Source organism: Exophiala aquamarina (assembly GCF_000709125.1).
Source record: "Exophiala aquamarina CBS 119918 chromosome Unknown aczIA-supercont1.11, whole genome shotgun sequence".
Lineage (NCBI taxonomy): Eukaryota > Fungi > Ascomycota > Eurotiomycetes > Chaetothyriales > Herpotrichiellaceae > Exophiala > Exophiala aquamarina.
Window position 1 is genome coordinate 199391 of NW_013550577.1, and position 21849 is coordinate 221239.

The 21849-nt window shown below is 49.1% G+C and overlaps 5 protein-coding genes across 5 annotated transcripts; 2 read left to right on the top strand and 3 right to left on the bottom strand.

The window, feature by feature from the left end:
• Window positions 1-398: 398 nt before the first annotated feature.
• Window positions 399-1549, top strand: A1O9_09763 (uncharacterized protein; the record flags this gene model as incomplete). The annotated part of the gene is made up of 4 exons (XM_013401104.1): window positions 399-980; window positions 1031-1121; window positions 1170-1254; window positions 1309-1549. The coding sequence occupies 4 exons, from the start codon at window positions 399-401 to the stop codon at window positions 1547-1549; spliced, it is 999 nt and encodes a 332-aa protein (XP_013256558.1).
• Window positions 1550-2399: 850 nt separating this feature from the next.
• Window positions 2400-4286, bottom strand: A1O9_09764 (uncharacterized protein; the record flags this gene model as incomplete). The annotated part of the gene is made up of 8 exons (XM_013401105.1): window positions 2400-2546; window positions 2606-2834; window positions 2883-3009; window positions 3063-3479; window positions 3534-3631; window positions 3679-3839; window positions 3897-4202; window positions 4257-4286. 8 exons carry the CDS (start codon window positions 4284-4286, stop codon window positions 2400-2402), a joined length of 1515 nt encoding a protein of 504 aa, XP_013256559.1.
• A 1260-nt stretch (window positions 4287-5546) lies between these two features.
• On the bottom strand, window positions 5547-7267 carry A1O9_09765 (uncharacterized protein; the record flags this gene model as incomplete). The annotated part of the gene is made up of 2 exons (XM_013401106.1): window positions 5547-6795; window positions 6870-7267. 2 exons carry the CDS (start codon window positions 7265-7267, stop codon window positions 5547-5549), a joined length of 1647 nt encoding a protein of 548 aa, XP_013256560.1.
• A 1975-nt stretch (window positions 7268-9242) lies between these two features.
• A1O9_09766 (uncharacterized protein) lies at window positions 9243-10472 on the bottom strand (the record flags this gene model as incomplete). The annotated part of the gene is made up of 2 exons (XM_013401107.1): window positions 9243-9974; window positions 10050-10472. 2 exons carry the CDS (start codon window positions 10470-10472, stop codon window positions 9243-9245), a joined length of 1155 nt encoding a protein of 384 aa, XP_013256561.1.
• Window positions 10473-19031: 8559 nt separating this feature from the next.
• A1O9_09767 (uncharacterized protein) lies at window positions 19032-20074 on the top strand (the record flags this gene model as incomplete). The annotated part of the gene is made up of 4 exons (XM_013401108.1): window positions 19032-19302; window positions 19363-19497; window positions 19546-19904; window positions 19961-20074. The coding sequence occupies 4 exons, from the start codon at window positions 19032-19034 to the stop codon at window positions 20072-20074; spliced, it is 879 nt and encodes a 292-aa protein (XP_013256562.1).
• Between the last annotated feature and the right edge of the window lie 1775 nt (window positions 20075-21849).

Genomic DNA, 21849 nt, shown 5'->3' on the forward strand with positions numbered 1-21849 from the left:
TGACTGGCCGATGCTCAGCGCTTGCTATTGTCCATGTCACGTCACCTTACTATTGATCCAGAGAACGTCTCCCGTAGTGCGATCGATGGCTTCCTGCAAGGAACAAGCGGGGTGAAGATCCGGGGACGAATCAGATGTACGTTTCGGCTACCCGGAGTATATATCTCATCATAAAGGAAGTGGCTTGTTACGTGATCTTGTCCGACGCAAGATATGAAACTTCGCTACTCTTATTCTAGCATTGCGATGTGGTCAGCTGTCACATCGTCATCATGACATCCGAATTACTTCTCATTCTCTTTATAAGAAGAACAAACTGTCACCTCAAACAGCAGAAAATTTATCCCCAAGTTACGCACCACCTCTTCATTAGCCTCCTCCCACTGCTCAAATTCACAATGGCTCGCAATCTCGCCATCACTGCCGTTGACGGCTACACTGGCTTTACCATTGCCCAATATATCCTCAAGAATGACAATTTCAATAAAAAGATCGGCACTCTCACAGGTCTCACCTTAGCACCCACCTCGCCAAAGGCGAAAGAGCTTGCGAAGCAGGGTGTCAAGATTGTCACTCATAAGCCCGGTCGCTTGAAGGAGATGATCAGCTTGCTAGATTCCACTGGTGCCGATACCATCTGCTTAATTCCACCAGCCCATGAGGAGAAGTTTGGCATCACTGAGGAACTGATCGAAGCCACTAAGAAGGCCAATATTCCCAATGTTTGCTTCATCAGTACCGCTGGTTGTGATCTTGCCGACTCCGAGAAACAACCAGTCCTGCGGGAGTTTGTCGAGTTGGAAAGCTTAGTCATGGCTGCAAAAGGCGATGTCGAGACCTCCACTGGACATTCTCCCGTTATAATTCGACCAGGCTTCTATGCTGAGAACATCTTGCTCTACACGCCTCAAATTCAACAGGACCACTCCATTCCTCTTCCAATCGGAGAGAACCACAAGTTTGCACCTATGGCTCTAAAAGTTGGTACAAGTCCTGGATACTTTTAGCATCGATCTCTAAAATAAGATAGGATCTTGCAAATCTAGCAGCACATGTTCTTACTGGCAAAGGAAAGCATGGCTTCAGTGACAAACATCGTGGACAGCTGATGGTCCTTACTGGTAAATTTGAAGATGATCGCATTTTGACATCGACTAACGACTGTCCAGGTCCCATGCTCTGTGCAGGCAAAGAATTGGCAGAAGCAGCGTCTCGAGCATTAGGTACGGAAATAGAATTCGAAAACATCTCAGAGTATGTCACTATTTCGATGCATCATCGGCAACCAGACTAATCTTCTTTTCCCAGGCGCGAGGCGAAGAAAGTCTTGACCGAACAATCCGACCTCAACCCAGCTGAACTGCGATATCTCTTGGAGTACTATTCATTGGTCCGCGAGGGTAAGACTAACTACATCTCCACCACTGCTTTCCACGATTTCACTGGTCAACATCCCCTCGAGCTGCCAGAATTCTTCACCGAGATTAAACAAGATTTGGTAGCAGCTGCTCCTTACCCCAGCAAGAAGAGAAGGACGAACGGAAATTGATAGAGAAACAGGCACGTCGACCGGATGTCAGCTCAGTCGTTAATTTCAAGAGCGCCTCATTGGTTCGATTCGCAGCTTTTTCTTTTACCTAGCCTTTATTTTTCTCCTCCTAACTATAACACCTCGGAACGGACGGAAACCTCTCTTTCGTGACGTCTAGGTGAACGCTGGAAATAGGATAGCTGTCCATGTATCCATTGTCTCAAGAATTACGTTGATGAACCCTTGTCAAGCTAGTTGATGGTATCAAATAAAACCTAGAGCTCCGCGCAGCCTAAGCTTTTCAAGGGCGGTGGCTGATGACTACTAGAACTAATGAGTAAGTGGTACATCAAAATGCTGGCGTCAATCACGCACGAAGGAAGTGATCAACGGTCACTAAATGAGAAGCAGAGGTAGTGGGAGCCTGGAAGGGAGTCAGTCATTCGGTTGGGATCGCCTGGGTGACTTGAGATGCTAGCGAAGATGAGAAAATTGATTTAACCGAACTTCCCTTCCGACCACGGTTTTAGTCTTGGGGTCACGTCCGTCACTAGCAGCTCTATCGGATGCTATAGCCCCTAGTCGCTTGCCGCACAGGAACCGAATTGGCAAGATCATACTGTTGCCAATCTACTCAGCTCTGACTTCTTCTGCCTCATTCTGCCTCCTTCATAAAATCCGAAAACTGTTGTGCAAAATCGTTGTGCCGCTGATGAATCGCCATATCGCAATCTCTGTAGGGTTGTGGGCACAACTGTGCCCTCCAGTTGCTTCTCAGGTAGGCTGAGCACCAGCCTACATTACTAGAAAAGACATGTGTTGTTCCGAAACCCATCCATCCAAGGGTTGCCTCTGGCCTTTTTCATCATCATGCCTGGAAGTTTGTTTTGACCACATAATCGACTGGATCGCCGTCCGTCTTGGGCATCTCCACTTCAAGATCGGCGTCTGATAATTGACTGGCGGGCTCCTTTCCAAAAAGTCGATCAATCTCCTCTAAGGCGAGGCCAGAGGTCTAACATCACGAGCGTCAGTAATTATGATTAAATTGGGGACTCGAGTCAGAATACTTACCTCGGGCAACTTGAACCAGAGGAAGACGATGGAAAAAAAAGTTAAACCGATGAACACCAAGTAGTATTTCCACCCGATCGTGGCAGACGCCGTTGGAGCCAACTGGAGCCATAAAAGGTCGGTGAGAAACAGGGTGGACATGGCGATACCGGTGCCTTGAGAGCGAAGATGGGATGGGAAAATCTCGGAAGCGACGGTCCAGCAGTTGACGTCGATAAAGCAGGCGTAGCTGTGGTTGCGTTAGCATGAGTACATTGAACGTGCCGACTTTTCACACCAAAAGACGTAGAGGTACAGGAAGATGACAGCTACTGCTGCCCAGGATCGTGAAGGGGTTTCATTGTATTTGGCGATCAAGCCGGTTGCAATAGCGAACATGAGGAATGTGGATATAAATCCAATGACTGGTTTGTTGTTAGCCCCACAGTGACATCTGGGAACAATAGAACACGCTCACGCAGTAGCTTTCGCCGGCCCATCCGATCGGAAATGGGCGCTCCCATAAAGTTGGCTATCATGCCCCATGTGTTGTAGGCGGCCGACACAATCAGTGATTCCGTATTGCTCAGACCGAGGGACTGGTAGAGCAACGTATTGTAACTGTTAATGACCAAGATGCCAGTATTCTGGGTGCCAATGACGATCATGCATGATAGAATAAGGCGGATACGGTAAGTCTTCATGGTCAAAATCTGCCACCGTCCTCCTTCTCGCAGGGCTCTGGTATCCTCGTTGATTTGTCTGCGAATAAGGGCGACCTCTTGGGCGGCAAAGGTATCTTCGGCGTCGTTGCGGTCATGATGGAGACGACCGAGAACGCGAAGTGCTTCTGCGTCCCGACCTTTACTTACCAGCCATCGCGGGCTTTCAGGTACTAGGGCGAGTTAGATTCACCAGCCGCAGAGTGTTCGACGGCTATCAAGCTTACTAAAGAATGTTCCGGCGAGAAAACACAGTGCCAGGATGATGAACACAGCGTTGGGAAAACGCCACGCAAAGGAAGTTGACGAGTAGAAGGTTCCAAACCTGCCTATGAATCAGCATGAATCAGAATTCCCTAACCAATAACTGACCCAATCCAATTCGCACTGGCGTAGCCAACATTGATGAAACAGCCATGTGCGCCTGCCATGAAACCGCGAGAGTGAGGAGGGGCCACTTCGGCGAAATAGACGGGCATTGCGGCAAAGGCATGGCCGGTAGCAAAGCCAGTGATGAACCGAGCCAGAATGTACTGATTATTGTCAGAGATTGTCTTACCAGACTCTGTGGCTCACAGGGAACGCTTTACCATTCCTTGATTTCTTGCGCCCGTCTGTATCGCCCCTCCAGCGATGGCGAACGACGCGCAGATCTGGAATCCACGAACACGGCCGAACCTAGAGGCTACGGCAGCGAAGATGGCACCGAAGAATCCACCAGCAAAGAGGATGCCCTGGATTGTGGCTATGAAGTCGTTGGTATGCCGGTAACCTGGACTGCTCGGGTCTGCATCGAGATTGAGGCTGGTGTAAAAGCTAGGTTGACCAAGAGTGGCGATGATGACAGCGAGGCCATAGCCACTCAACCACGAACCGAAGGCCGCAAATAGGATGACCTAGTAGAGAGTCAGTTCCGAGCAAGGGTCATGCTCTTTAGGTCAATCAATTACCGCAACATTGTAGGCAGTATACCTCTCCATTCTATCGATGGCTCCGGCGTCAAGAGCTATTTTTGTGGGAGGAACCTGGTTAGAGTAAGATTAGTGAGTGCATAAATACTGGGGGACGAAAGAGTATTGAGCGGAAGAGATATACTTATACGCTGGAAGACGGATCGTCAGCCGAAAGTAGAGAAATCCCCAGAAATTCCCCACCATTCTCGGGCTCCTCTAGACAGCAGGTCTTCAATGTAGAGGATCGAAATGTCGAGGACTTAGAAGATCCCGGCGGGTAGATCAACCAAGTCGGAATCACTATACTTCCGCGCCACCCCGAAATGGAAAAGTTCGATTCTGACCAAAGTGTCCAATTCCCACCGGTGCCGGGACTTCCTCAAATAGTGAAATGCCGATCCAGTCTTATTCATTAGTGTCCAATTCTGGAAGCTATCAAAAGAGCCAGACTGGCCGAGATGTGTCACAGGTAGGTAGTACCCTCAATCCCATGAGAGGCCTTTGTCAAAGCCAGATAATCATATGTGGCTCAATAGACGAGCTTCACCCCATTTGGCCAACTCCGTCGTTTCCTGGTCCTTGTGGCAGCAATCTACCATGACACATCACCGAACAATGTGCAAACTCGCTTTACATATGCGTAGACTAGGTTTTACTGCTTAGTCTTATGTATTAGGCAAGGCGACAAGGCACGATTGCGACGCCGACCAAAGCAAGGGTAAATCCACATCTCAAAATACAGAGGCCTTCGCTAACACCCATGCCGCATTGCTCCTCTTTCCTTTGAGATTCCCCTCTTAGAGATTGGCCTAGGCAGTCTGATTTACAGGATTAATAGGCGGAGGGTGTGGCCCTTTATTTGGAAGTCGAGATCTTTTCGCCCGATCGCGAATGGCCTGTGGCGGGTTATATACGTTGGGGGTGGCTTTGGCACCTCTGTATGGTTGACGTCCTTGTTATCCTAGAATCTCTGATGCCAGACTGTCGGGAAGGCGACACCGCCAGCCATGATCGCAGTACACTTAGATCAATTAGTGGCGATGGGAATATTGCGACAGAAAACTCTCAGATTCACTGTGACCCGCTGGTGCCATTTGCAGCGTGATGGAGGAGACAGGTCGACGTCAAGCTCTGTTCCCAGACGTTGCCTTGTGCAGCGGCTGGTGGTTGCTTCTAAGTTCTCAACACATCCAACCATCCACTCAACTCCAGCTGGAAGAGTCAAACCCAAACAACGTGTTCACAAAGGGGTCGAGTTCTGGGTTATCTCCAAACACTATGCCCGTGTTAGCATCGTTCTGTGCATTCATTTTTGCTGCTATGGTAGTATCTACCGATAGAGATGGAATACATACTGTGCTGCAACGACGAGAATGCCTCGGCGAAATCACCCTCGAAGCTTGTATAAGGGTAGAGATCGCCAAATGGAAGCTCAAGCTGTTGGACTGGCTCTCTCGACCCACTGACACTCACTTGAAGGGCCCGGGCTTGCCTCGAGGAGTCGTCCATTCGTAGCAACGAGGCGCCTCGGCCATGATCCGCAACAATAGCACGTGGATCCCCAGCCGGCGGTATTTCATGGTTACGACGCATGTCATCCAGTGATGGCGAAGGGCTGTTAAGGATGGTCAAAGGCTCAGAGGCCGACAACAACGTCTTCATCTCCTGCTTCGTCTCCTCAGCAAGGATCAGTCGCAGGAGGTCCTCTAATATCTTACTGCTTTGAGTCCATATCGGTGCTTTTTGACCTGGAGTACCTGACATCTTGATGATGCGGGCTATTCCAAGTTTAGCCTCCTGGCTCTGTTTAGACAGCGGACTCGACAGAGCAAATACGCCCAACATCACCCCAGCGGTGAAGGAGTGCAAACCGACATGGCCTCCAAGTGGGCTGCTGCACGCAGCTGCCCATAACTCAGGGTCTTCCAGAGCGCGAGATGTGCGCATGGCCGATTTCCAACACTGGTTTTTGCTGGTTTCCGCTATACTGACATCTATTTCAGGCTCTTGGGGAAGATCGTGCACCTGTGTGTCTTTATCGGGTTGCACGCTGAGGTGAGGGCCTGAGTCTGTTCGTCTGATGCAAGATAACAGTGGCCGATGAAGAAGCAGCTGAGTGTTGTCGTACGAGATCTGCAACGCGACAGCCTGCAATCGGAAAACATGGGAGACTTTTTCCATCTCAGGATCGATCTTGCGCCTCCAGAAAGACCCCAGACGCAGTTCGGAAGGGATATTCTGCTCCCATGCGACCAGTTCTTGGTGAATCTTCTTTATTTGCTCCACCGCACCACGCACAGACGGACCCCTGTGAAAATTCATATCTTGTGCTATGGGAGCCGCAATTCGATACAGTGCCGATCTGAGCCTCATGTATGAGTGGATCGTGACCACTTTATTGGTACCATCTTCGCGACGTTCCATCGAGCAGAAGCCGTGATAGGTGCTTAAGTTGTCGTCAAAGTCGAGCGGCTGCCTGACCTCGATGTCTGTTTCATTGACCAACGCAGGCCTTCCGAATGTTTGAGCGATGAATCTGAGCGATTTTAGCTTGACACCGATATTGATGATGGGAATGGTGGCAATGACCACAGCGGCTTAAACACATACCCATCACCCACATATACCGACCACCACAATCGTCGGCGCGTTTCACGTTCAACAGGAGTTGGCCTCCCCCAAAGAGTTTCATTGTAAAGGCCCAAGCCCTGTGCGGCCCTCAAGCTTGCAGCAAAAACAATGAATGCTCGCGAGGGTCGACGGTTGAATAGGTAGTGAGAGCATAGTAAATAAAGGAATGCTACCGAATCCACAGAATTCTCATCAAACACCAGAAGCAGTCTCTCCTCAATCTTCAGCATGAACATATCTTGCAATCGAGTCAGATCAATGTTACTTCCAAGCGACCGCAACTTGCCAGGAGGCAGGTATCGTGCCCCAGTAACAAGTACAATTAGCAAGACCATCAGGAAAGATTGTTGTCCCTCGTCCACCGTGCCTGAGTCCATTACAGAGTTCACCCGCGCCCATAAGGTGGGCTCATGAAAGAGGCAGATGTACCAATGTACGCAATCGATGAAGCTGCGCACCAGAAGCTGGACGACATCTTTTGGAGGTAGATCGAATCCCAAAACGGAGAAAACACTCCTTGGGTTTTTGAGGGAAGGGATCTGAAGGGACTGCTGAGGGCTGCCGTCGGGGATGGCATCCGACACTTTGGCTGGGTCACGGTAAGTTTGATGGCTTTTGAAGATCTTGGTCCTGATTAATTAACCCGCTTCAGGCGTACGTGCAATTACTCGATGGGTAACTGACCTGCTCGACTAGCCTGTAGGTGGATGGGCGCGACTGGTAAGGTGGTGTTGGTGGATTGGTGGCATGTTGATACCCTTCCAATGGTGGTGATCCTTGATCTTCCACCTGCGCTTTTGCGACTATGGCGGAGGGCGCCTGCACAGTCCTTTGTACCTTTCTGGGCTCTGCTTGTCATGTTAAGGGAATGAGAAAGGATCGGCTTGCATACCTCTGTCTTTGTGGGGCGTCTTCACAGGTGCGTCCAGCGCGAGTACATAGCTGACATGGACGTTGGTTGTCGCACTGGGACAATCAAGGACGATCGAGTTAGCAGTCGAGCATGGGACCAAGGCTTGATAACTGATGACGAACTCTCAATTTCTGCCTCCTGCATCGTGCACAGGCGCGGCGTGCTCTGGTTTGATGGGTTATAGGTGTTTTGTTCCCTGTGTCGTGCAATATCACACTAAAATCGGCTTCTCGATCGTGCCGGTCGGATGGTCCGGCCATGGACAAAGGATCGGATAGCTACCTTTGATCGGGAACGCTGCAGGAGGTACCAAAGATACTAGACTACCGAGTGATCGGTCGTAGGTACGAAGTCAGTTTGTTGCAAACCGGGCCTTTTGATGAACCCACGGAGAACTTACGCATGTTTGCAGAAAAAGTGATTGAGGAAGGGTTGAAGTGCTGTCGAGTTCCCGGTGGAGTCTGGCCCCGCATTTTACGCTTGCTGTCCGTTTCTCTTTTTGGAAATGCCGGTAGTATCAGCCGAAAGAGCACAGAATGATTTGACACTAGGTTGTCCTAAGAGCGTACTGATCTTCTACCGGGTAAACTTGCAGTCTGTGGAGGGGCTAGCGATGGCTCTACTTCCGGTGCCGAAGGAAATACCCACGATCGCTAGTAGTCCCACTTCCGGTGGAATTCAAGGATGGAAGACTTCCAGCAAATTAAGAGGCCCGCTCGATGCTATGGATGTCAAGTATACCCAGCCGCATGCCGGTCGCTGGAAAGAGATATCAGTACGATAACCGAACACCCATCCAGACTTTCTGTCAGGGCGCACATGGCCAAGGCATTTACACTATCCAGTCTTAACATCGTGCCCACCGTGTGTGGCTGTACGCTACATGGAAGAAGGTGGTGGCAGTCACAAGTACACCTGGATAGCCAACGCGGATGTGCTACTTGAGATCTTATTAATAAAGCTTTATAATCTTTATAGGTAGGTATTAAGGTAACATCTAATAGATGAAGGGAGAAGAAGAGATGGGTATAGGAATAAAGAAAGTATTAAACCAAAGGAAGACTCTGAGAGTCACTAGTTATATAATATAGGTTATTCCGATATTAAGTACAAATTAGAGAAGGCATGCATGAGCGTAGAGGTTAAGTGGGAACAGAGTTCTATCTTCATCGGAAGTACAACCAAAGTTGGACCAGAGAGGCGGAAGCCGGACTGACAAAATCACTGGAAAGTCTAACGTTGGAAGCAAACACACATTGTAACTATCAGCAATGAATGGAAACACTTGCGACTGAGTGGTGAGTCACGGCTAGGGAGTCGCTTTTGACGTCCCCTTAAACTCCTCATCATTAAAGACGCTAGATCTCTTCGCCCCTCTACTTCCTTATAAATTCACTTATTACTCGTATAGGCCTAATTCGTGTTAGGCATCTCACTACCTATATAACTTCATTAGGTAGACATAAGAGCGGGATGAGACCTAGACCGTTCCGTTCGATGCGACTCAGGATCTTCTCGAATGAGAGCAACCTCTCTTGGTGGAAAGGTGACGTTTTGCCCCAGCGTAGTTGTACCTCGTATGCGACCTTGAGAGGATGTAAGGTTGAAGCCGGTCCAAACAGTTTGAATTCAGGTTTGCTCAGGTATGCCATACTATTCCGGATGAGGTCAGCCAGATTTAATATTACTTTTAGCCGATTTGATGCTCGATGTGGGGATGGCGGATTCGTATCGAAGCGTATATCGAGCTCCTCGAGATGTTGCAGGCAGATGATCTGGAAGGTCCAAAGATGGGTGAGAGCATTGGCCACTGGTATATCGATGAAATCGAGGACTCTTTCGGTCTCTGCACCGCCAACTTCTTTCATGTCGACCGCTTCCGTCCACCAGTATGGGGCATGCGGCGATAACTTGTCAATTGCTGAATGCCATTCGCTTAATGTGGTCAGAACGTCGGAAAATGATGCTTTGAGACTATCAATCGCTGCTCTCGACGGAGTGAAAAGGCAAGGATGCGATAATGCGTCATATCTCTCCAATAGGGACGGTATTTGGGATGCGTGACTGAAGAGCTGTTGCGCGGACGAAGGGGGGTGTACTCTGAACGGGACCGTCTGCCATTCTGCTTGAGCCAAGAAAGTTGATGTACGAGAGCCAAAGGATTTCAACACCTGCATCGAACATGAACATCATACGACTGCCAACAGGGAAATAAAACAAATCTCGAGGCTCTGTTATTGACTTACTAAGATTGGCAGAAATCCCACAAACAAGCGATGGCCGATTCCCGCTGAATATTTTTCAGGCCCAGCCATCTGCATCAGCTGTGCTGCCCCGTCAACATGCGACATCCACGCAGTTTTGGAGCTTGGTCGTGTGAACTGAGGGCCAGTGAGATAGTATTCCTCGGGATAAACAACGAGCAACTTACCTCTGTCATAGCCAGGCACATTATTGCCGCAAGTAAATCCACATGAGATACTGTAGAAACATGGCTGATCTGCCTTCGCAACGTGTGAACGGCCAGCTGGTATGCGATATTCGACTGTGAGGACGCCGAATGTTGAGGATTCTTGTCCGTGCTCAGAGTGACGGTTGCGAATGCCTGCAATGCAGAACAAAGAACATTTCTTGCCCTTGAAGCCAGTAGAGGGAGCACCTCCATCCATCTCCCACACACTCTGAACGATTCAGCGCGGCGTAGACTGGACAATGAGATAACATGGTGAAGACCTTTACCATGGGGAACATATCTCGCGACCGCTGCTGTCGTCAGAGCTTCTAACGATGTTTGGATTCCTCGAATAAGATTTTGTTGACCAGTAGCATGCCTGACTAATAGCGAACGATCAGGCGTGCGAGCTACAATCCCAGCTTTCGAGACAACGGCTTTTGTTGCAGCAGGCTTTCTGGTGGCGGCCGCAGCCTCAGCTGAATGACCTTTAGCGCTAGTTTGCTGAACAAAAGTCCAATTTGATTGGTACACGCATGTTTTAGCCCTTAGCACACACTGGCTGCAGGATGGCTTCTTGCCATCACACTGTGCAAGTACTGTGGTCAACGCGCTGCAACGTTGGCGACGGGTTCAGCCAGTACTCACTCCAAGTTTGCGATCTCGGCATGTTTGGCAGACCGAACCGGATTTGACCTTCATTTATGCTTGCGACGAAATCATGAGCACCAGTACCACAGCCTTCTGAAAGATTACGGTGGGAATTAGAGGAGACGAGAGAGGTAGCTAACCTTTTCTCATGAGATACGCCGAAAGGGCAGTTGATGTTGGATGTTGCCACCAAAGGAGAAATCGGAGAAAGGTTACGCCGTCCTACGTCAGGCTGAGACACTTTCATCCAGTAGATTGAGCCCCTGAAAACCTTGGCGGAATATAAGGCCATTTTAAGTTAGGTGCTGTGCTGCACAACCTTCAGTGCTGATCTGGTTCTAAGGCTTCTCAAATTCAGGATTGGATACAGTATGACTCTCTTCTTCGAAGTCACTTAGCATTGCTGCCCTCGTCCATTCAATCACCATATAATGCGATGTCGTAGCTGCCATAGTTTGCCTTCTTTCCCGTTGTCCCCTTTCCCGTGGCTTCAATTAGCCCAGCCGCCTAAACCAACTTCTTTAAAGTGCCATAGTGCAGATCGAAGAGATAGCCGACAACCTCGATCTCATTGGAGAGATACGGACAATCCTTGACCTCCTGCACGTCATGCTCCAGCATTTTTTGATGACTGAAGTACGATACATTCCCTGAGTTAGCACAAGTCCAAGCATTTGACGATCAGCAGAATAGGGCCAGTCAATGTGACGTACTCCGAAATGTGTCCAAACTCCATCTTTTCAATCTCATCAGCACGATTGGGAGCCAGAGACTTCACTCGCGCCCGGACACTCTCATTTGTTTGATGTGTCAACCCACAATCTAACACGTTGTTAGCCGTCAGACTCTGACTCGGGCCTCCGAAACAAAGCTTTGCGCTTGACTGACCAGTGTGGTGAATAACAGCAATCGTTTTGATTGGAACGATGCCTTCCAGAACAATCATGGATCTCAATGCATCCATAGTTCTCCCTCCTGCAGTACGGATGGTGGTTGCCTCTGGACACCATGTCAGCGAAAGGGAGTAGAATAATGCCAATCGCCCATCTCACTGACCTCCGGGTCCCAGTTGAAGGAATAGATCGGGGCTCAATCTTGGGTCAGCGCAGGTGACTAACACGGCATCACAACACGTGAGACTTTGAAGCTAGCAGATCGAACTCGAGCCAAGGGGCCGTACGCAAAATAGTTTGTGCCCTTCCTCTGATGGGCATCGATTTCAACATTGCCACGGTGGGCGCGGGTATATGCTGTTTCACATATTCTCTGTAGTGTATCAGCCAGGTCGATGTTCATATAGGGAGCAGGAGGTTTGATCTTGGTACTTATTCCTCTCGAGAAAATCTTCGAATGTGACTCGCTGCATAATGACCCGATACCCCGACGAGGTTGTAGAGACAGCGAATGGAGCTGAACAGTTGTCAAAACAAAATGTCCTACTGGAGAACATTGCGAGCTATTTAAACATATCGGTGAGCCTTGATCTCCGTCAAGTGGATGTTTCAGCTTGGCGGTTTACATTTCCGTATTGATCCTGAGGAGTCGAGTCTAGACCAGACCATTACCTCCCATGAAGACCGCTCTATCCGCCTAACCGCGGTTGGAAGTGAAAGCCGACCATGAATAGTTCTTGTCAGAATTGTCCTACAGCTCACTGAGACCTTTTTCACGGAAATGAAGACTGACAAAGAGTCCGATGGAGTCCGACAGAGGCTGATGAGAAATCAAAAAGGCCTTTGTCAAGGGCAGGAAACAAAAGTTGTGTAAGTAAAGCATTCTCGAAGCTCCGAGTCATCAGATCTTCGCCTTCTGGGGAGACCCATGCCACATTAATCAGAGACCGAGACAGAGGAGATATGACAGGATAATTCACATCTTCTTGGCGGCATATTGTTCCCAACGCGGATCAAAATCACTAATCTGGCTTGGGATCCACTCGTGGGGCGCCGGCAGCGGAGATAGGGAATGCCTGTCTTGCGGGATGATCGGGTCATCTGAAATCGCTGTGTCGAGCGGAACAAACATTTCACTCTCGTGTCACGGTGGATAAGTTCGGTCTAATGCTCTCGAAATGTCTACGAAGAGTATCTTCGACAGGGATTCCGTCCATGGGATGACAAGAGGGTAGGATTGGTAATGCACAGATGTACGGACTTCGATGTAGAAAGATCGCGGAAGCGATACCCCCTAGCACGCAACTATTGCGCAGCAAGTCTGCACGAGAACTTCTGGTTACATCTCAGACCGATGTATCTCTAAAAGATGTGGCAGTACCTTCATTCGCCCACGTGGAAGACCTTGTCCTCCACTTTTCAAACACCTTCAGCTCCAAGCACAAGTTCCATGTCGGCGATAGGGGTTGAGAAATTCATCAGGCGTATTCCTTACTGGATGTGGTACAAGACATCACTTCAACCCCATGTGGATTGGTAGGGGGTTCCTGGCCTGGAACCAGTGTCATTTTAGGAGGTCTGCGATCCATAACTTGCCTACTCCCCTTGTCCAAATAGTCGAAACTCAAACTCTTCACACGAAATGCTGTGAAGACGGGACCCAGGCGTGATGACGGTTAAAAGCAGAAGGATATGGCTGAGAGAACGAATGGGTAACACCAAGAATATCCGGAGGTCATAATATGGCTATCGACACCTTTTTTGTCAGCACTTTGCAAGTAGTTGCTTAGAGGCGCTTAGAGTGCTTCGACGTTAATCCTTCTTATCAGGCGAGACTCTTGAGAGACTGATGGCAAGCCTCGAGGGTCAACAGTACATCAAGCAGACAGTCCAAAAGGTCTTTAGAGGTCAACCATCCTTCTTATACAACGTCCTCGAGAAAGTAGTGGCATAACCCGGGGACCAAGACCAAGAAGTCAAGACGACGGCCCTTAGAGTCCTTCAGGGTCAAACCTCCTTGTCAGATGAGAGTTTGAGGTTCTCGAGAAAGTTCGATCCGCAATGGCCGATTCTCTACTCACCGCTCAACGTCGCAGAGTCCTCTAGACGAGCCATCTCTGCACCCACTTCTCCTGGCCCATTCCCTTCCGACCTCTCTCACAAGACGTCCAGTGGGAACCGGCACAAACTTTGCTTAGCCTTTGTGGCGTATGCCTCAACCAAACGTGTTACGCGGCGCTGTCTAGAATTTATCAACTAGATCTACACAGCTGAGTGCTTCCTTGAACCTTACTTTGAAGAAATAGCGACATCCAACCTGGTAGGACGACTCGTACACCCGAGACAGCGACAGTTGCGCCGATTCCGTAGAAAAGACGGCGCGGCTTGCCATGAGAGTTTTCGCTATGCGAAAAGCATGAGAAGATCACTCCACAGGCAAATATGTATATAGAAGAGTGCATGCAGCATAGCAGAGACTTGCTGCGCATACATTGGCCCTACAGTTGCGCAAGACCCTTCATGGTCCGACAACTATGAGCCCGGATCTATCTGCTCAAATTGACTTGGAATTCGTAGTGACGTCCATTGACGTGGAGCGAGATCAGAATTGTAGTTTTGTAGTGTGTGGGGGGTTCATGGCCGCAGATACTCAAATCCTCTGCTCTACGGACAGAGACCAAGCTAGGGACCAAGCAGAAGGCCCCCGATAACTCTCGAATGGCGCTTGTAGCCAGTTGCGATTAGGGCAACCTAAGATCACGCTCCGCCTTAAGCTCCAGGACACAGGTCTGTACATAGGAAAGGAAAGGATGGGAAGAAAGTAAATGAAGTAAAGGAGGTAGATGTGCCGGAGGTGACAAGCTAGCCGATCTCATCTAGTTTACACAGGTACCCACCATGATATACTTGGCTGTCTAATGTAGTATCGAATCTCACGTCGCCGCTGTTAATCTGGTGGTAGTAAACTCGGAATTATTTACTAATAAGTAGTTATTTATACTAGACGTATACTAATAGCTATATACAATAGGTTAAATACCTCCTAGATCTAGTATTGATACCTCTTGTTGGAGGATTTGGACTGTGCGATTGTACGGGCCAATCGATACCAGGCAAGTCAGCGTAGATGAGATTTCTGTCTTCTTCTACTCTATGGTCACCGTTCTAGTTTATATAGAAAATTACTAGGCAAATGACCTCCTGGAGCCTATTTTCCATGATTCTAAAGCATTCCAGAGGCTGTAGCACTTACGCATTGCTCGTCGTCATGAGGTTGCCGGCGCTAGTCACTTTGGCGCCAACACCTCTTGACATTAGCCGCCTTTAGCTTCTTACTATCGGCTGAATCTATACTTAGTAGCTGTAGCTCTTATGAATATTAATTCACTTAAGGTGTGAACTGGCGCATTACCTGAGGAAACCCTTAAGTGCTCGGTCATTTGCACTTCAGGTAGGTTTTCTGCTTCTGTATCGACGGAGATCATATTCTATACAAGAAGTCAGGCCTCTAACGAGCAATCCTCTTGTTTAATTTTGAGCCTCTCTCACTTGCATTGTTGGAACGCTGCAACGCACCCACTCTACACTCCAACATACGCTCAAAAGACCTCCAGCGCACCTTAAGAACATAAGCAAACCCTTTTGCCTTTTCTTTTCGACCATAGTTCCCTTCCCGACACAACTACCTCTTCCTCAACGCTGCTCTTGACCCTTTCCCCTCCAACCTTGTTACACTTTTTCCTTCTCCTTCTCTTTCCCTCCTAAAAGCGCCTCGCCCACCCTCCGCACTACTTTCTTACTCCCAAAATACACCGCCTGCAAAGGCCCGATCCCATTGTTGGTGCTCCCACACCCATGGCACCGGCCGCAGTGGCCGCACACGCTCTTGCCAAACCCGTATGCGTCATTATTATCGCACACACCGCAGCCTTTGAGATTGGGGCTGGGGGTGGTTGTGGGGGTTCCGTTGCCGATGGGATCGGAGCAGGCGCGGCGGGATCGTGGGTGATTGAGTGGTGGTGGTTGTGATTGTTGTGGGATGGGGGTGGCGGTGGCCATGGTGGGATGGAGGGGAGTTGTACCTTTGTTTGGACTATGAGGGCTGTGCTAGGCTCGTGTAAGGCAAACCCGCAGAGTCGCCTTACTATGTATTCGCGGTGTCTAATTGGTAAAGGGTTGCCCTTTAGGTGGTGTTGAGGTTGGACTGGTGAGGATAACTCATAGACGATAAAAGAAATCTAGTAAATGACTTGAGGTTGGGTTCCAAGTCTCTCATGAGACGAAGCCCCTTGAGGCTGTACAGTACGGAACGTTCAGTGAAGAACTGGTGGGCAAGCCTGGTGGGCCCCTCCGGCCCGGGACGCCTGAAACTGGGCCACCTACCCGCAGCAGCAAGACCGCAACGCAGAACATCCCCAGGCTAGTGACAGGAGTCCAAGCTGTAGGATGTGGTCAAGTTTCGCAAATATATAGTATGATTGCGCATGATGATCGAGCTGCCTACAGAGTACACGCTTAACCTTGGGATGCAGCGCGGTGAGTGATCTGAAGGAACTGGGTCGATGGCTGATCTCTATCTTGCCGTTGCCGTCGTTGACAGGGCAGTCAATACTATTCCGCAGAGCCACCCTAAACGAACTACCGTTTGAGTAACCTTGTAATCTGGCTCGGCACGCGATTTGAGCGAAATGGGTCAATGGACGATCTCGATTCTCAACCGTGCCCTATCCTACTTCAAGCTTGGGCAGCAGCCTTATTATAGTTTTCAGCTATCTATCTCCGTCTACCTAGCTCGCCGTATAGCAAAATAACTTCGATAATAATAGAATATAGTAATTACCACTAAGAGATTAACGACTCAGGTGTAGCTCTTTAGCCAACTTAATTACCAATAATGAGCTCTATCGTGACTCTAAGGGTGTAGTACTCATAGTAACGTAGCGCTAGCGATTTATCTAGAACGATGGCGTTAATGGTTAAAGGAGAGTGTTTTTCGAGTGTATCGCGCTCGAGGACTGGTGGCCCTTCGAAAGACAAGAGGAGGGAATTCGTTGATTAACGAAGGTCAAACCAAGGAGAACAAAATACAGTGGTCCATGACTATTACGGAGGTGCCGCTGGACGAGACTTAATCACCACTGGCACAACCGCATCCTCTTGCAAGCGGAACAGCGCCAGTCTTAGCATCCAACACTAGGCCCCACAGGCCGGCTCTGACGGACCCCCAGCAGTGGAATAGACGGCTGTTTTTACTGATGAGTCCAATTTACCTCTTCGTGTTGTACGCTACTTAAACATTGGTTCAGCTCCGTCAACGATGTCATGATGCATGCATGACCGATATTAACTGCATAAGTACATTTGAGAGTTCCTTTCTTGAACGAGCGACTGTCTAGTTACACTATATAAACGAGAAGCTAGGCCATCATGGCCATCTCCAACTCTCGATGGCGCGGTTCAAATAGCTGCTCGCCAATGAAAGAATCAAGGCCGAAGGGGGAGGCGCTAACATTTCAGTGTCTCTTTGCTCCGCACTGTGCTCATCGCTCCCAACTCAGATGATAGCCCCCATCAGATCTAAGCAAGCTTCCTGCAACCCTCGGGCCAGCTGCCGTAGCACCAATAGACCGCAGTCTCAGCAATCTCAACTCCGTCACGCTTGGACTTGGCAAAAGCTTCCGCGGCCGGATGCGCCAGTGGGTTGGGAGAGCGCTCCTTCAAGGCGTTGTTGGGCATGGCGTTGGCAGCCTGTGTCAGGTCATCAAACGCAGATTCTAGTTAGAGTGTGGAGCAACGTACTGGCATAGCGGCGGCGGCACCAAGAGTGGAAAGTAGAGCAAAGACGGTAAAGGCCTTCATATTTTCTTTTCTTTTCTGTAACGTTGTTGGCGGTTTTCTTTACGGAAGAGTTGTCAGACAGTGACGTAGTACCCAGTTGAGTTCAGATGTTGACGGAAGACGTGGATTCATTGAGTTGGAACCGCCTTTTTATATCCGACTTGAACCTGTCGCCATTACTCAATATAGTGCGGATGTAACTGGAGTTGCAAGATAATTGCCGTCACATCGTTCTTGCAGTAGTGGGACTTGAGATACACTCTCAATCGCTACGGGGCTGGATGACACCTTCGTCGTAGGTTGTAGGATCGGACAGTTGCATGAGGACGGGTGAATCTCATTAGCTGATAGTCATTCAAACCTTCTTGTCTCAAAGCCTGTGTCGGGGACAAGTAGCTATCTGACACAAGAAGATCTGTTTAAGGCATAGTGGCCGTTGTTCAATATGTCTGATCAACACACGGCATATCGAATAAGAAGGTGTATGACGATGGACTGTGACATGTTGTCTATCATACTAACCTGATTCCGCGGGTACTAGGTGACAAGACCCGCAGGATAAAACACAGGTTTGCTGCTGGATGGCCAAATCCGGTGACGGAAGAGGTCGCTCACCTATAAGACTCTGCAGCTAGCTAGGTAGATTGGTGATATTTTTCTTCCAGGTATAGGTTCTGTGATCCTGGATAGGGCCCATGATTACTGTAGGCAGTGGTTGAATGAATGCAGATCCCTAGGGTGCCTGGAAAATCGAGCTCTTTAGCCAGCTGCCCTTCTGAGCAAATTGGCTCGCTATTTATTGTTGGGGTACATAGTATAGTTATGTGTGGTCTTACAATTGGCCAGTCTGATTGTTGTTCCATCCGCATACCCAGGTGGTGATGTCCTTCGGGAGAGTCCGTGCCAAATTAGGCCAGGTTTTGCCTTATTCGAGATACCGCCGTTTTGCCCCGCGGATTTCTTCTGCAGTGGGAGCAGCAGTGTAACGATGGGGTTTAATCACTAGCGCCCGGGCGACTCAAACTCAACGGGGAGAGTCCGGAGGCTTTTCATACCAATGCACAAAGACTTTAGCATGTGTGTATTCTAGCTGCATGGCGTGGTGACTGCCTGGCATCGATCCTAATGGCTATTCGAGAGTCATTCGGTTGTATCTTCTAGCCATATGTGATACGGAAGCAGTCTCTACTGTGTTGAGAATATGATGAGGACCAACCTCAACGGAGGTCAGCGGATGTCAGTCAAGACCTGAAATGAAGCTGATCATGTAGGAGGGGCAGAAGTTATCTCCATTTCAAAAACAGCAGAGAACTTCTCTAAGACCTTGCCTTTTGTGCAGTATCTGCAACGAGGTCTTCTGAGCAAGGAATCGACCTTGTCGTAGCATTGACAATATGTTTCCTCTAAAACGTCAAGGCTATAGCGATTTAAGACGCGTGCACTTTACGAAATCAGATAGCGAGGACTCAGAAGCTTCTGAGGGTGTGCAATATGAGCCACACCCGCAAGGCCATCATAGATGGTGGCTCGGCTATGGGCTCTTTATTATGCTTGGAGTATCTGTCTTTGTCAACGGCATGCAATATATCAACAAGTTATTAGACGCTTCCAAACACACGCCGCACGACATTGACGACGTCTGCTCTATGCATACTTTTGAGTACCGTATGTGCTGATCAACCGAGTGCTTGAGTGTCATGGTGCGAGGCTAATGGCTTGGTACAGCATCACCTATACAGAAGGACATCCAGGTCAAATACAGGACGACCAAGTTCAACGACTCTTTCTTAGAGCAGTCACGGTACCGTGGTCCACCCGGGCCAGCGACAGATCGGCTTTGGCTAGAACTTGGGACAAGAAGTAAGTTGAATTAACCTCAAAGACACATATTCTAATGATGGCGCACAGATCGCCACTACATTGTACCGGAAGATGAAGGCCATAAGTACGGCCTCAACCCGGGTCACGCAAAGATCGATCCCAAGTACGGCGGAGGCTATCCAGTTCTGTTCCAATTCGAACACGATCTTCATTGCCTCAACCTCATGCGACAAGCCCTCTGGTGGAACTACGAGTACTATTCAGCGAAGGGAGAGGGTCCCTTCAGCAACCCTCCGGAAGTCCTTGAGAAGCATGTTGGGCATTGCATGGACATGCTTCGTCAAGCACTGATGTGCAAACCTGACTTGCAGGTCTTTGGGCAGTATTGGATCGGAGATATCAAAACTCCATTTGTGGACTTCAACACAAACCATAAATGCATGAACGTAAGTAGAATTAATCGTATCAAGAGTCTCGGCTTACTTTTGCAGTTCTGGGGTAGGTACCTCCCGGGATCACTCCACTTACTCCTTCCTGTCTTTTCTTGTTGAGGTCTGCAGCGAGAGATGGCGAACTCGTTGAGAGATTCACGCCTCTATCGTCTCCGCCGGACTAATGCCATTTCGCAAGGGCTGGCTGACTGCAGCAGAACTTAAGAATTGGGTAACGGAACATCAGATGAGCACCGAGATGTCAGTACTGAAGGCTGTGGTCCAAAGACCAGGTGACACTGTACTGGCGCATATCCCCTAACCAGACAGACTTTCAAGACGGTAGGACACCCCGAGAAAGTTGAATCAGAGTGCATTTGGGGTGCAGAAATCATCAATACCTCGTCCTATTGTGGGCAAAAGCGTCACTTTATCCGTATGAGAGTTTAGTGCGGGGCGTCAAAATTTCGATCCGTTCTTGGGTATCCATAGCAATAAGATCGGTGTATTATTGAAAACCTCGGTTTAAGACCCGAATCCCCTTCGTGTACAAAGCTCTGGTCTAGGACTACTCCGATAGCATAAGCTAACCTGGCGAACTACAGAGAACGGATTTTTTTTAGGCGATATTCAAAGAAACCAATGCAACCTTTCATCTTTTGATGGGATCTTAGCATCCTGACTCTCTTGATTACGGTGTGCTTACTGTACCAAGGTTCTAATTCGGCGCCTTAAAATTTCTCTGCGTAAATACTGTGGTCCATGTATGCTTATAACACTATGAACAGCATGGTTAAGAATGTACGGGGCTGTGGGGTCGAATTCGGAGTGGAGACACTTGGCCACTTGAACGATTCTGTTCCATGCTGGCGCCCATGGGTTCCGTGCTGAGATGAAACTACAAAACTTGGTGGTATGGTAGTTACGGGCGACTCCAAATAACTTCCGGGCCTGAATCATCATTTCAAGACTGTACCTACTAGAGATGACTTCACGGTGACGTCGAGTGTCGGAGATACAACCCCACCCATCCTGCAATGGTCTCTTTAAAGCGTCATCATGGCAGTGTTAGGCTCAGCTGACGACCACCAGGAAGTTCTTCTGTTTCTTTCCAAACTTCCCAGGATCAGTGAAAAATCGTAGAGACAATACTGGATGGATTTTGAGCACTACTTCAACTGCACTCATCGTCCCGAGATTTCCGACATGCCTCGGTGAGCAGAATTCGACGACGGAATGCCGCAGTGCGACAATGCTGTTGACGCTGGCGAAGACAAAGTCCACGGCATAGGAAAGGTAGACAAGACGAGCCAGTCATACCACTTAATGCGTATCGTGTAAGACTTATGCTGACGGGTGTACCTCAGACCACGGACGAAGTCGAAGTTAACCACGCAAAGAAGACCGCCCCTTTACCCGACTTGAGTGAAGTCAACAACCATATTCACAGCGGGTGAGCAGCACCAGGCCATCAAGATGGATACGGCCACCCGCCCAAAACGCAAGGATAAGGTACCCAAATAGCTTCAAACAAGAACCTCGGTGGGGCAGGTTCTCACCGAACGAATCCTACACCGGATAATTCTGTGATTTGTAGGGAAAGCACAACGAAGCTACTGAAGAAAAACTACTCGCTGTGGTTTCAAAGATGTGAATCAGTCTCTATCGCTTGCCGCATCGGACGTTTATTTGTCGTACGGGTGCAGGCTAGCATTCTTACTGCTTGTGGTGAACTAACTCGCCTTGGCACAACACGTCCGATACGCTCTAATCCATCATCATTGTCCTCCTCGTGCTTGTCCGTCTTCTGGCCGTCCAACTGGTGCCAGATGGCGTTGAAAACCTGAAGATGGCGAGCATTACATCCGCCATATAGATTGTCGTCTCTACCCCCAAGGTCACTCCTTCAGCCACATTAATAAGACTCTTGGACCGATATGTGTGTGCCCACAAGCTGCCA